Consider the following 15567-nt stretch of genomic DNA (forward strand, 5'->3'; position numbering starts at 1 on the left):
CTCCCAGTGGTAGGTGGAGCTTCTATTCCGGGGCCCCATTGGCAAGCAACCCCGCCCACGTCCGTTGAAGCAAGGCCTTTTTGGTCTTCAGTTCTTGACAGCCGAGCTGGGCCGTCTCCCAGTCCTCTCTGGTGAGGTCGGGGGGGGGGGGGGGTAGGTGGGTTTGATTGACACGCCCAAACCATTTGGAAGGTGTGAGCCATCTCCCCACAGAACTTGCACGCGCCATCAAAAGATGTATTGAAATGTTTAGGCACCGCTGGCCACAGTACAGTGTTAGTGAGAATTTTGATGAGGAAGCGCTCGTCAGAGCAATCCAGTCCCTTACAAGGGGCCGGGTAGCGGCGGTGCTTCTCCTTGTAGTATTCGGTGATGTGTTTGAATGTAGGCGAGATTGTGAGATTGGTAGTTGGCTTTCAAGGACAGGGAGATAGCCAGGAAAGAGAGTGCGTGGGCGGCCTGATCGACCTGTTCGTTTTCCTGGAGTCCCTGGTGACTGGGGGCCCAAATCGGGTGGCGTGGAGTGTGATCGCATCGGCAGCTGTATTCCAGTATGCGCCAGACAAGCGGGGGAGCCCAGCCCAACTCATAGTTGCGTCAGGGTCCTCGCGAGTCGGTGATGATCTCTTTCGACTTGGGGTGAGGGACAACCAGAGCAATGGCAAACTCCTCCGCGTGTGTTGCGCTGTAGGCTTTGAAAGTGAGCCCTTTAACTGTGCTTGTGTTGTGTACGACTGCGGGCGTGTACCACACTCGTGGTGTGGGCCGGCAACCTCCACGTAATGCACGTGTTGTTGGTTACCATAGGATCGCGCCAACGCTTCCACGCGTGCCTGGCCACGACCGCTATGGTCTTCTCTAGACATACTTCGGGGAAAGGGTCGGACCCCTTCTCGTTGCGAAAGCATGGGCAAGCCGCAGTGCATTCTTGCTTCGTAATCCGCCCCGCTTGTTGGAGACCCGGCGGACCATGCGGCCCACCTGGTCTCCCACCGTGCGAAGATTGGCTAGGGTTGTGTGGACCGCGCGTTAGTGGTGTATGAAGAGGCCCAGGACGCGGATTCCTTGGCCTCCTAGATCGGTCCCGAGGGGATACTGATGCGAAGGGAAGTTGTGTCCCGAGGGGAGGGACGTAAGTGCACAAATTGTGATTTAGTTGGGGCGCACTGGAGTGCGCAGTAGGCCGCGTAGTCGTCGACTGGGGTCGCCGCTGCTTGCAGGCAGGATTCCATGTGGCCCAGGTTACCTTGCGTGGCCCAGATTGTAATGTCATCCGCATAAAGAGCGTGATGTATCCCAGGCAAAGAAGACAATTTATAGGGAAGATGAAGCATTGATAAATTGAAGAGCAGGGGAGACAGGACCGCGCCTTGAGGTGTTCCCCTCGAGCCGATAGCGTATGGCCCGTGATCCGCATCTTGTGTGCGTATATAGGCTTGACGATCTGTAAGAAATTGTCTTATGCAACGGAATGTTTTGTGGCCACAGGTGGTCCAGGATTACTTCGTAGTGGACGTTGTCGAATGCGCGTTTAAGAACCAAGGCCAGGACCACCTTGTCGTTGTGCAGAACATTCCACCGTATCTCAGATGTCGTGGTGGGGCTGCAGAAGTATATCCTGTGCTGACTTGTGAGGGCGAAAACCGATCACGGTGTCCGCGAAAATGTGCTGTGTTTCGTGACAATCTGATCTCCATCGTCTCCATCAGCTTGCCGACACAGGGCGTGAGAGAGATGGGGCGAAGATTCTCCACATTAATAGGTTTGCCGGCCTTCGGGATGGAGGTTACAACAGCCGATTTCCAATCGAGAGGGACAGGAGTCTCTCGGTCCCAAATGCTACTGATGTATTTGAGCAGCGCGGCGTAGGCTGCGTCGGGAAGGTTGGCCAAGAGCCTGAGCGTAACCTTGTCGCGCCCAGGTGCAGTCTCCCGCTTCATCATTTTTAAGGCCGCCCGGACGTCGTGGGGCTTGAAGGGGGTGTCCAGTTCCATGTTCTCTTCGCTTGCATACGAGTACGCCGCCAGCCGGGGGTCCTCAGTGATGCACAGGTATCGATCCCTGAGCGTGTGCGCTAGTTGTGTTGTCGTTCCTGTAAAGTTGCGCCAGGCCCTATGTAAGTGGCGTTGGGTTTCCGTGCGTGTTTTTATTGCATCGATGAGAGCGCAGAACAGGCGCCACGTGTTGCGGCCAGACATCTGGCGCGCAGCCGCGTTGCACCGGTCCACCCAGTTAGTGACGACTAGCTGAGTAGCATATTCTGCTGCCTGTTGTGTGAGTTCGACTCAACCCCATTAAATCAACTGCTTAGGAAGTGGAAGTTTTCAGTGATGGTCTCCGACCTTTGAAACTTTGAAACGTCCGATTGATGAATCAATTTTGCAGTTTCTTCTGACTGAAATCTAGTGTTCGTGAACAGGTACTGACGCCTTCAGGCAACGGCTGGTTAGGTTTCTACACTGCCATATTGAGATTGGCTGCTATACTTAGCCCCGGCTGCTAGTGCAGGCAATCACGCCCTTTTTAGGGTACACAAAACAGTGCAGCACATGAGGCCAGAGGAGACACGGATGACAGGAACTTAGAGGAGAGACACTGGCATAGCGCATATCCTGCGACTCTCTCCCGTCAAAACATTTCACGGAATCTTGTGCAAATGTGAATATCTCTCAGACCTGTTAGAGGCAACACTTCCAAGAAGTCAGTAGTTTATTTACCGTTTAAATAGTGAATAGGTTTGGAGAGACCTTTTAACTTCCTATGCGAAGCCCGTGTTTACAGGAGTAAAGATTAAATTTCATCAAGTCGATAATTCGGCATCGGTGCTACATAGCTGTTACAAGGGTAAAGATGAAACATTTGCCGCTCAGGGAGAGCAGCCAAGATCCAATGTGTGACTGCGGGCCGGTAGGTTTTTCGACATCATTCGCAGCTGAGTGAGGTCAGGGAGCGGAATTTCTCCCAGGGCTTTTCGTAGACGACAGCTGTACAGGTTGCCTTCGGCTGAGAGGAGAAAAAAAAACGAGGCTTTGAAGCGTATCTGGCAAAAATTCAGGAAAAAATAATTTCTTAAGGCGTTCCTGTTTGTGCAAACTTTTCCAGTGGAACTGCTTGTTTGGATTCATACGAGAAGGTAGTCTGATTGCAAATAGCAGATTTTTTTCCCTTAACATAATGTGTATGCGTTAATATCAGACTACAGTAGATTTCGTGCGAGCAAACTATGTGTTTCGCAACCAAGACAAACTAAGCGTTGACAGTTTGAATATGTTGGAAGCAAGATGTTTATGAATTTCTGCACGTAACTATCTAGGCAATTAAAGGAAGCAAAAAGTTGCACCACACTGGCAATGCCAGCCATCAGTTAGTAAAGAAAAGCATTCTAGGATGAATCACGGACAATGTGAGCCTCAATAAGGATTGCTTTCACAAAACCCGGACGGTAGAGGCTGGAAAGTAAGGAATAAGTTTAAGCTAAAGTAGTATAACAGTGGGCGGCATAGTAGCAGGGGGATTTTCGAGGCACATACCACGTTGGTTGTGGGTGGGCAGCGCTCCTTGCTATAGTCAACATCACCGATCTTGCAGTCCGAGGCAGCGATGGTGAAGGTGAGCCGGTAGTTTACACCTGCTACGACCTGCAGTTGAAAAAATCAGAAAGTGCGTGTTTCATGCATTTCGCTCAGGTCACAGAAACAATCAGTCATCGTGTAGCAGCAATCAGCGCGTCGGCTTCTGAAGCTCGTTTTCGTACCGAAATCCATGCTCATCAAGCACCCATGCTCAGGTGCCGCAGCAGAAAAGCAGCGTAAGCGATATATTTGCAGCGGCATTTCCGGCGGCGCTTCAACGTTCGAGCAATCTAGATGCATACAGATGTCAAGCACATTTATTGAGTCTTTGGAAGCATGTCGAAGACATTAAATCATTAAATTTTTAGGCGTTCGCTAAGGATGTAAATGTTAACAACAAAGTAGAGTAGTTGCTAATCTTCCTCTATGCGTCTTTCGAGGGATTATCCGGAAAAACACCGTTACGGTGTACTTGAGGGCACAGCTAAGAACGGCGAGATGTAGGGTTTAAGGCGGAAGACGTGGGCAACGTCACTGTTGAGGTTGGCAGGAGTTGGCCTTCAGGAAGGCCGGGAGGATCTCGTAAATGACGGCGGTGACGTGGCGCAGGATACGGTGCGGGCCACCATAACGGACAGAAGGTTCTCTGAGAGACCGACCCGGCGAGGTGGAGACCAAAGCAAGATGAGGGAGACAGGAGGGAAAAAGTCTACGCGGCGACGGCGGTTGTAGAACTCCTGCTGGGAGGCCTGCCAGGCGAGCAGGCGGCAACGTGCAACATGACGGGCGTGGTCAGCACGGGCAATGGCGTCATGACTGTATTAAGATGGCATAGCAGCAGGAGTGGGCAGCAGCTCGCCAAAAGGCAATTGGGACTAGCGGCCGTATAAATGCTGAAAATGGGACTAGCCGACAGTATCCTGGCGAGTGGAGTTTTACGTTAATGTAACATAGGGGAGAGGGAGGTCCCAGACACAGTGATATGAGGAAACGTGCATGGCGAGCATGTCGCTGAGAACCCTTCGCCTCTTCCCTCCACATCCTGTCCCTCTGCCCGGCGGACCCTCCGCCGCGGGACCTAGAGAACCTCAAGACCAGGGAGGACTGGGAGACCCTGCTGCGCTCGAAGGACCCGGCCGTGCAGACCATCGCAACCGGCCGGGCTGCCAGTGTTATGGACCTTAGGAACATAAACACTTGAGTGCAGTGGGGTCGTGCGGGGACCCTGGGGCGTACTCCGAATTCCTTGTACAATAAAGTTTTTTTTCTCTCTCTCTCTCGCTGAGAGTGCGGTTAAGGCGCTCGGTAAGGCCGTTCGTCTGGGGGTGATAGGCGGTGGGGAGCTGGTGCTTAGTACAGTAGGAACGGAGAATGTCGTCGACTACCTTGGAAAGAAAGCAGCGGCCATGGTCGGCAAGTCGGCGACGAGCACCATATAGTAAGGTGAGGCTGTACAGCCTAAAGTACGCAACGTCTGTAGCTTTAGTCGTTGGCAGTAGTAAAGTTCAGGTTCTTCTTCCTTGCACCAGAGGCGCCCCGCCAGAGATGGTTTGTAGACTAGAAGACTGAATCGTTATCTTCGCACCAGGGGCGCCCCGTCCGACACGGTCTTACGATGAGTTGGAACGCAGAGATAAGAAAGGGAATACTTGAAGATTTATATACAGATATTTACATCACATACAAATTTAGGTACTGGAGACAAATTTAGTGGCAAAAAGAGAAATTAATCAACAAAGATACAAAACAACCAAAAAGTGGATCTGGCTAACACTAGGGGAGGCCCCTAATCGGCATCGCCGAATATGCATAGCATCTCACGTTAGCGCAGAAGTCTTATTCCGGCTCCGGGGCCCAGTTGTAAAGACCTAGAGGCCCGGCTCACCTTTAGTAGCACCCAATCATGTTATACTCCTAACATGATTGGTTCTTCGAGAGCATGGCCAGCCTTCCAGCTTCCGTAGGGTAAATCACCTTCTCCACCACAAAATACAAGTAAAAACAACACACACGCACAGAAGTGCCAGCACGTGCGAGGTAAAACATTCTCTTCCTCGCAAAAGAATAAAAGAAAAGAAAGTGCAAACACCCAGTCGTGCCGCACGTGCGAGGTAAAACATCCTTTCCTTCCCACAAAAGTACACGCGGGGCGAGTGACACCCGTACTTCCCGGCGCATTCGCGAGCGGCCGCGTTCCGAGAAAGGAGACGCTTCGCTTTGAGCGCCCCGGCCGCCCCCCTCACGCCGGTGGCGTCCATTGAAGACGGCAGCTGGCGGGGTTGTGAGGTAGAAATACCGGTCCCGATGACCCCGCGTACACTACCGAACCCTTACACGCCCTTCCAAAGATTCTACAAAGAGCTCAAATGCCACTTTTAGTATTATAACAAGGAGGGATCGGTGTCGGTCACGAAACCACCCTGTGGTTGACATACCGCAGCTACACCAGCACTGGCACCAACAAAACCAAAAGCAAAATGCACACGGGAACCAACACAACGCAAGCAAATTGCACACTCAAATACACACGGTGGCATGCTTCCCGTGTGCCGTAAAACGGAGTCCATGTTGTCGCGCTGCGACCCGTTGCACCTGCATGCACACCCTCGTCCTGCTCACGAACGAGCGCACACACACACCGACACTCGCAACTGGAGCGTTCAGTAGCACTGATATGCGGTCCGTAAGCGGTCACGCAAAGGGACTGGGGAAAGCAAACGAACGCGTTCTACTTATACTATTCACTAATGCAATGCTGTGCCCGGCAGTATTAAAACACTTCGATCCCGCGTTCACTGGCAGGTGCAAACACTGTGGCGAGGTGGCTGACACCTACCACATGGTTTGGGCTTGCCAGCGCAACTCAGCTCTCTCCCCCCACCCCAACCCTACCAGAGAGGAATGGGAGGCGGCCCTGCTTGGCTGCTCGAACCTTCAGGCCCAAAAGGCTTTGGTCAAGAGGGCTAAGCTGGCGGCTTCGACCAATGGGCTCCCGGAATAGGGACTCCACCCATTGCGGGGCTCTTTAAGAAAGCCTCACCTCTTTTATTAAATAAAGGCTTTTCATCATCATCATCCTTGGTCGCACCGAGCGTCCCTGTGTGCGTTCGAGCCACATGTCTCAATCGACACGATTAACGCCTAACGGTCTATCTGCTCATTAGGCTGGTCCCACAGCGGGGCGATGACTCTAAAGTTTCTGCCCCCCAGGATCGAAAGCGTCCTGGTCCTCAATAGGTCCAAAACCCTCACCACACAACGCCCTTAAGGGCACGCTCTCTCCGGCGCCCCAGTACGAACAGCGTACTGCGTAAGGAGCATAGCCCCTGGGCAGTCAAACCGTACCAGTGCGGCCGCTTTTTCCATACGTAATTTGGCCCACTGCAGCACGGAATGTACTGTTCTACGCGCCGACTTTCAGCGTGAAAGCTATGCGCCTGCCTCCTGGTACTTTGTCTCGATTGGAGCTATTTGCACCGTTCCTGCACGGGCAAACATTTAAATCGCCGCTCCCTGCTTGACATGCGCTTGCCGCCTTCACGGCATCGTCTGCCGCATGGGCTGGTTGGTTGGTTTATAGGGTTTAACGTCCCAAAGCGACTAAAGCTATGAGAGACGCCGTAGTGGAGGGCTCCAGAAATTTCGACCACCTGGGGTTCTTTAACGTGCACTGAGATCGCACAGCACACGGGCCTCGAATTTCTCCTCCAAAGAAATGAGCTTCCTCGCAGTCACTTGACCCGAATTTGCGTAGTGGCAAGCCGTCACGCCTCTCCTTGTCCTCGAAGGACCTGGTGGGACACCCGTCGGGTGCGTTCAACAGCTGCGCGGCGCTCGGTCCCGTCGGCCCATCAGGCCCACCTTCTTTCTCTGCCTTGGATGGAAGGCTGCTGGCATCAATAGCGCTATGGGACACTTCCTGCCCTATGCCCGGCACAGTGTGCCGTTGCGGCAACGCTAGACTTCCTGCTATCACTAGCTCGCCAGTCTGACGTCTGTCGTCACTGACCATTTCATGCTGAACGAAATGTTCTTTTTCGCAGCTTCCTAGAGACCGCGTTTTTGGTATTGTCACACTCAATTCCAACATTACTAACCTGGGCAGATTCCATTAGCTAACCTGGGCAGATTAATCGTTGCCCTGTTTGTTGTCGGACACTTTGGTCTCGATGGTCCCCAGATCATCGCTATTGGGCTGCTCCTTTTCGTTGCTAGCCAGCCGCCCGCGGTGGCGGAAAAGCTGTGATCTTCTCGCGCCCTTCCTGAATCTTTTCACTTCCTGCGCTCTCTGCGTTCTTTACTAACAAAGAAGCGTTCTTGCATACCGGCAGAATGCCTCCCAGTACAGGTGGCCTCTCCTCTCGGGACTCGGAGCAGTTCACCCTCGCTAGTTGACTAGCTCTTCTAGACTCCTTGAGCTTAGAGATCTCGAGCTCTACCTGCTGGCGTCTTGCTTCTATTGCCTTCAAGACGTATTTAACGTCCTGAGATTTTTCCTCGCGTAGCGACGCCTTTCCACCATTTACTTCTGCAAGTTGAGCGTGAAAGTCCGCTAACCACGCCTTCGCCAACTCCACCTGGTACCTCACATCGAGTGTTGGCCGGCATAGATAACCCTCCATACCGCCTCGCGTACCTGTCAACTGTCCTACCGGCTCGAACACATGAACAGGGACGTGAACAATGCGACGAAGGAAACTCACAGTTTCGATGCGTCGATCCGCATTGCCAGCTCCTTGGCGTCGGAGTCCACCGCCACTTTCACCGGACGCTGCGATGAGCTGTCGCACGCCGCTGGTCCGGTGCACGTTGTCGTCACTTGCTGTGACCCGCCGGTGACCGTCAAGTTCTCGACGCGCTGCTTTCCTTGACCGGATGCAGTCCCGCGTCACTGGACTACTGCCGTGGGCGTCCTTGCCGCCGTCTCTCCGCAGGTCCTTTCTCGAACGCTGCTGTTGCCTGACCGTCACCTTTCTCCCTGCCTTCAATCTTCTTCCTGCGCCGTCTTCCGATGGCCGCAGGATCCTCATCGACTGCGCCAGTAATGTTCAGGTTCTTCTTCTTCCTTGCACCAGAGGTGCCCCGCCAGAGACTTTTTGTAGACTAGAAGACTGAATCGTTATCTTCGCACCAGGGGTGCCCCGTCAGAGACGGTCTTACGATGAGTTGGAACGCATAGATATAAAAGGGAATACTTGAAGATTTATATAGAGATATTTACATCACATACAAATTTAGGCACTGGAGACAAATTTAGCGGCAAAAAGAGAAATTAAGCAACAAAGATACAAAACAACCAAAAAGTGGATCTGGCTAACACTAGGGGAGGCCCCTACTCGGCATAGCCGAAGTTGCCTAGCATCTCACCTTAGCGCAGAACCCTTATTCCGTTGTTGTTGTTGTTGTTGCGACTTAGAGAAGAATGAAAAGGAAAGTGCACGGGCCTCCCAACTGGCTCCAGACGAGCCACCACCGCTGCCACGTGCAGATAGAGGAGAGTTGAAAGATGGGAGGCAAAAGCAAAAGGGGAGAAAAGACGCGCGTCGCAGCAACAACCGCGTCCGCCGAAGCGGACGCTGGCTGAAAAACAGATAAGCGGCCGTTGCCGCGCTTTGTCACCACCTGTCACCCTTATTCCGGCTCCGGGGCCCGGTTTTAAAGACCTAGAGGCCCGGCCCACCTTTAGTAGCACCCAATCATGTTATACTCGTAACATGATTGGTTCATCGAGAGCATGGCCAGCCCTCCAGCTTCCGTAGGGTAAATCACCTTCTCCACCACATAATACAAGTAAAAAATTGGAGGGTTATCAAGGTTAAGCCCAGTGGATGCGAAGCATATTAAGCAGCTGCCTCAATGTGGATGGGGCGGAGTCGCCGATTCCGCTAGTTGAATCACTGGTTGAGGCTTCACTTACACCCTCGGAGCGTTGTCGTCGAGCCGCATATTGAGCGCGCCGCTTGGCTAGGCGTTCTTCGCGTTCTTCATCGGTTTCCGTAGCACGCTGCAGCCTTCGTTTCGCATTCCTATTATTAACGTCCTTAGCGTTTGGAGGCATCTTGACCGCATACACGCCCGGCGCAAAGACGCTGGCGCGGTTGCGGGCACAGAGACTGACGCGACGGCGGGCGCGCCCCGCTTCATCCCTGGCGTGACGTCATCACGTGACGTCACATCATGTGATCTCACTTCAAGGTCAATGGTGGCCACCGCCGGAAGGCGACCGACGGCGCGATATGAGGCCCCACCTGCAGCCGGTGTGACGTCATCACGTGACGTAATGTCACGTGACCTACTTGAAGGTCAATGGTGGCCACCGCCGGGAGGCGACCGACGGCGCGATATGAGGCCCCATCTGCAGCCGGTGTGACGTCATCACGTGACGTCACGTCACGTGACTCTACTTTAGGGTCAATGGTGGCCACCGCCGGGCGTCGCGCGAAGGCCCGAAACCTACGTTAATATGTTTCGCATAAAAACAACACACACGCACAGACGTGCCAGCACGTGCGAGGTGAAACATTCTCTTCCTTGCAAAAGAATAAAACAAAAGCAAGTGCAAACACCCAGTCGTGCCCGCATGTGCGAAGGTAAAACATCCTTTCCTTCGCACAAAAGTACACGCGGGGCGGCGGACACCCATACTACCTGGCGCATTCGCGAGCGACCGCGTTCCGAGAAAGGAGACGCTTCGCTTTGAGCGCCCCGGCCGCCCCGCTCAGGCCGGTGGCGTCCATTGAAGACGGCAGCTAGCGGGGTTGTGAGGGAAAATTACCAGTCCCGATAACCACGCGTACACTCCCGATTCCTTACAGCAGTGCCAGCGTGATCACATAACAGGTAGCATAGTCCGTGGAAACTGCATCCCATCTGATGCCGGAAATGGATTCCGAAACGCACCCAGAAGGCCGAAGCCGACGCAGTAGAAAGGTTCGGGGGCATGCCAAAGGTGTTGAAGTGTGCCAGCTGGGAGAGTGGCAGGCCATTTCCCTACAATGAGTGCCAGCGCCGGAAACCGCCTGCCACTCTCCCAACGGGCACGCTGTAGCCCGTTGACGTGCTCCTTGAAACTTTCTACTGCGTCGACTTGGACCTTCCGGCGTTGGCACTGATGGAACGACCCACCGCAGTGGGTCAGTGGTTAAGGCGCTCTTCTACCGCGCCGGAGTACCCGGGTCTGAACCCGACCGCGGCGGGCGCGTTTCCACGGAGGCGAAACGCAAAAGTCACCCGCGTGCTGTGCATGTCAGTGCACAATAAAGAGCCCCAGGCGGTCGAAATTATTCCGGACACCTCCGCTACAGCACCTCTATCTCTCTTTCTTATTTCGCTCCCACCTTCCTCCTTTCCCTTACGGCGCTGTTCAGGTGCCAACCGAGATGTGACACAGATACGGCACCATTTCTTTTCCTCAAAAACGAATTTTCAATTTTCAGTTTTTTATCACGCGCAGCAACATAACGGCGCGCGGAGCGGTAGAGACGGGGCCAAAAGAAGTGAGACGCACGCCGTGGTATGTACGCGATACACCCGAGTGGCCAGCCGTGGGGAGATCGTGCAGCTCCTGGAGGATAGCAAGACGATGGTGCTTTGGCAAAACGAGTAACAGGTCGGGCCAGGCGGATTAAGGCTGCGGCATAGAAAGTAACATCATGGAGCAGAAAGCGTCGCATCGGAGGATCAGATGGAGCGAGGTTGAGGCAGTCGATAACTGGGCGCAACTCGTTATCGCGGAGCGGTACTTAGCCCATGTTGCCGAAGACAGAGAACAGGGCGGCTCCGCTGGCATTGCCAAGAATGTCGCACTGGCCAATAGGGTAACGGGAGAGGCAGCCAGCGTCTGGGTGCAACGTTCCAGGCTTGTACATCGCTGCGTAATTGTACTCTTGAAGGCGCGATACCCAAAGATAGAGCCGGCCTGTAGGGCCTTTCAGAGAAGAGACAAACACAGCGCATGGTGGTCGGTTTTATTAGCTTGGCACCAAAAGGTAAGTTTGGCACCAATTTGCCTTATTTGGGCTCTCCTCACTGAACCCTGGCCAATCCCCCGCCGTGGGTATGTGCCATGCCACCAAGGCAACAACAACAACAATAACTGTCAATGGGCGGCCGTATATATAGGAACGGAATTTTCTACCTGGCCAGACCACCGCTAAGCATCCCCGTTCTTTAATACCACGCTCTGAGGTATAGAGGAAGCGGCTGGCGTAGGCGATGACATGGTCGCGACCGGACTGCCGCTGGGAGAGCACAGCACCGATGCCATAGCCACTGGCGTCAGTATGGACTTCGGTGGGGGTTGCCGTAGCCAAGTGCGCCAACAGTAGCGTGGTGGTCAGATTGAAGATCAAAGTGAGAAAGGCGCGTTTTTGGTAAGCTTCTTGGAGGAAGGCGGCTTTCTGCAAAAGGTGGGTGAGGAGGCGGGCGAGTTCGGCGAAGCCTTGAATGCATCGACGGATGTAGGAGCAGAGACCCAAGAAGCTCCGGACGTCGTTGCAAGATCGTGCAAGGGGAAAGGATCTTGTCAGGATCACGGTGAACACCCACGAAGTGAAAGACATGGCCGAAAGTGGTGATCTCAAGTCGCGGAAAACGGGACTTTCAAAAGTTAAGCTGCAGGCCGGGACGACGAAATAGTTAAAGAATCTGGGAAAGGGCAGCGAGGTAGTATATAAATGTGGGCATAAATACAAAGACGTCGTCGAGATAACACAGGAATGTGGTCTATTTAAAATATTGCAAAATGGCTTCCATTACGTGTCCGAGCGTAGATGGCGCGTTGCATAAGCCAAACGGCATCACTTTGAACTGATAAAGCCCATCAGCATTCACAAAGGCGGTCTTCTTGCTGTCCTTCTCATCTACGGCAATCGCCAATAAGCGGATAGCAGATCTTTTGAGTAAAACAGTTTGGATACCCTGGAGAGAGTCAAGAGTGTCGCTAATACGCAGCGGGGTGTTCACGTCCGTTTACACGATCCTATTAAGGTGACGATAGTCAACGCAAAAGAGCCATCAGCCGTTCTTTTTCTTCAGAAGTACCAGTGCAGAGGCTCAGGGACTGTGGGAGGGTTCGGTTATATTCTTAGAGAGCATTTTTCTAACCTCGGAGTTTATAAGCTTACGGTTGGCGTGGGAGATACGGTAGGGGCTATGGCGCATGGGAGGGGCATCAGTGGCGTCAATACGGTGCGTCACGGCGAGAATTTGGCCCAGTGACATGTCGTTCAGGTTCAAAATATCGAAAAACGGTTGCAGAAGGTCACGAAGCTTGGAAGTTTGGTCGGGGTGGAGATTCGTGGGTATCAGCGTCGTGAGTGCGTCCGACGACAGAGGGGAGGACTGGAGCGAGCCTGCTGGGTCGCAAACAGAAGTGGCGTTTAATGCAGCCACATGGAACATGGTAAGGAGGGAGAGCGTAGCGACGCATATGCCGGCCGGAAACACGTAGGAGGAAAAGCCGAAGTTCAGGAAAGGCAGAGACTGGGCGTTTGCTATGATGGTGACGATGGTAAGGGGCAGAGCAACGTTGCGGGTCAGTACGAAGTCAAGGGTGGGTGCAATGAGACAGCCGCCATCGGGAACCGGACGGGATGGCGTCAGTGAAAATAAATATAAGGCTTGGGAGGGCAAGTTGGTATATTCGAGGCACAGTAATCGGAGCGGTGAGCCAGTGGGTTCAGGTCCCAGTTGGGGAAGCTCGAGGTGGAGGACACCCATGCAAGCAGACAATGAGAGGAGAATGGTCTGATAAAAATTCCAAACCGAGAATGAGGTCATGCGTGCATGTGGCGAGAACAGGGAACAGAACCGGGTTACTGTGGCTGGCTATAATCACGCGAGCGGTACACAGTCCATCGAGAGCATGCGTTGCACCATCCGCGACACGCACACGGGATGTTGCTGGCGTGGAGTTGGCTAAGGGCATGGCGGAGGTCAGCACTTATCATGGATTTATGGGCACAGGTGTCAATGAGGGCGCGTATAGGAACACCGTCGACTGTGACATCCAGTAGGTTGGGTCGGATGATCAGTAGAGGGTTTGTTCATTGTGCGTGGTCCCGGTCATGGAGGCGGTGTCACCTCCAGAAGCTGCATCATTTAGATTTTCCAATGGGAGGCCCGGTAGGAAGAGAGAGATACTTTAAAGAATACAGGAGAGGTGCGGTAGGAAGCAGCAGTGGAAAGACGAAGCGTCTACGGAATGCGAGAGCGGCGGGCTAGCGTCGAAGGTGAGCAGCGGGATCGTCGGGGAGGCTGAACGGCGGCCGCAAATGGCTCGGACGGGCCTCGAGGCGAGAAGGGGACAGAAGAGTTCGGACGGCAGTAGGAGGGAAGGCGTCGCGATCGGGTGAAGTTCATGATCTGCGGCAGTGGCGAACAATGTGGCCGATGCGAGACATCGGAAGCTGATGGGGCGGCCGTCTGCCGTGCGCCACTCATTTGCATTGCGTTGACGCCGTGGTGAGTAATATTTGGGACGAAAAGGGACGGGAGGTAGCTGCTGTATGACCGAGCTTCCGACGGCGCTCACCGCTGGAGGGAGGTTCATACGGGTGAGATCTTACCGCACGACGGACTGAATAAGCGACACGACGGGCAAGGTGTATTCTGGAGTGGTCGTTGACGTTATCACAGGTGATAGGGCCTCGAGTACACGTTAAACGATTGTTGTGACTTTTTTGTTGACGGGAGGAGAGCGCGAGGGCATTTGTGATACAAGACGCCTCTCCTCTCAAAAAGATGTGGCGTCTGTGTTCGGTAGGCGGAAAAACTCTTTAGGAAAGCGACCGCTTTTGACCTGCTCAAATTGACGGCAATCTGATCGTGTTAACGAAAGGAGGAGCGCCAGGAGTGATCCGCTGCTCGCCGGGTGTGCATGGTGATGGTGGTAGTAGCCTCGGCCTGACCGCTTCGGAGCTCTGTGGTGTGGAGATCGTAACGTGGCACCTCCACCAAAGACCTTACGTTCCCCAAATGCTAGTCAGAACCAAGGGCAACGACGGCACTGAGCACAGATCACAGGAAGCACCGGACAAAGCGCGCGCACCACACATGCACTTGCTCATGTCGTCTTCCCAGGGATTATCAGTAGCAGTGTGTAGACTAAGAGCACGCGGCATCACTGACGTGAAAGCAACTTTCAACGTTAATGCGGGGTTGCAGCCAAGAAACTGGTAAACATCAGTGTTTGGTTAGCAACAGTAGCGGTTAAAAATCAGAAAATTACATCATCGCATGCGGCGCTACTCGAGAGATCTCATAAATTTACTGCTGTGTAAAATTAGTGAGAAATGAAATAAACACAAACTGAACTGATTAAAAGTCATTACAAACTATTGCACAGCTGTGCTGATGTGGGGCTGTTTCATTGCAAGCAATACTCCTATCAACCTATGGAATTTCTATGTATTCTCAAAGTTAGTGACACCCGCGACTTTCAGCGATCTGCATTGGCTTTCAGAAGACCAATTAAAGCATGTTCCAAGAATTTCAAGCGAGCTTTCCGCTCTTGATTGGGCTTCTTTTTTTTAGGAAACGGTACACTTATGCTTTTCTTCAGAACACGCCCGACTTGGTATGACAGGGTATAAATTCTAAAGCCCACCACCCTAATTTTGTGGCCAAATTTGAGCTTGTTTTCGCTTACCTGAGTTTCCACTTTTGTGAGTTGGAGCACGGTATCGTAGTAACGTTGACCTTCGACGCGTTGAGCTACAGCGTAGTGGGCCAACTCTTCGTATTTGGGGCTGGACTGGGGATTCTTGGTGGTCCAGCCCCCGGGAACAGCCGCCACGCATGCAGCAGCAAAGATGGCCAGCATGATGATTCCACCTACTGAACGAAACATGTTCTTGCCTTCCTCTGTCTGAGCTTCTCAGGTATGAAATAAAACGCTAAGGCTGCTTCTCTGCTGGCTGCAAACCGCGATAACCGGTGCCCATGGGCCGCACTATCCTCCTTTTTATCCTCTTTTCATGGATGTTGGCTGCTG

The 15567-nt window shown here is 53.2% G+C and overlaps 1 protein-coding gene across 1 annotated transcript; it reads right to left on the reverse strand.

The window, feature by feature from the left end:
- Positions 1–2691: 2691 nt before the first annotated feature.
- LOC149327520 (cystatin-2-like) lies at positions 2692–15567 on the reverse strand. Its single transcript, XM_089563961.1, has 3 exons — positions 15223–15567; positions 3531–3638; positions 2692–3003 (listed from the first exon to the last, which is right to left on the reverse strand). The coding sequence occupies exons 1-3, from the start codon at positions 15421–15423 to the stop codon at positions 2923–2925; spliced, it is 390 nt and encodes a 129-aa protein (XP_089420087.1). The 5' UTR covers positions 15424–15567; the 3' UTR covers positions 2692–2922.

The sequence above is a fragment of the Amblyomma mixtum genome, chromosome 10, assembly GCF_055824585.1.
Source record: "Amblyomma mixtum isolate Tamu chromosome 10, ASM5582458v1, whole genome shotgun sequence".
Taxonomy (NCBI): domain Eukaryota; kingdom Metazoa; phylum Arthropoda; class Arachnida; order Ixodida; family Ixodidae; genus Amblyomma; species Amblyomma mixtum.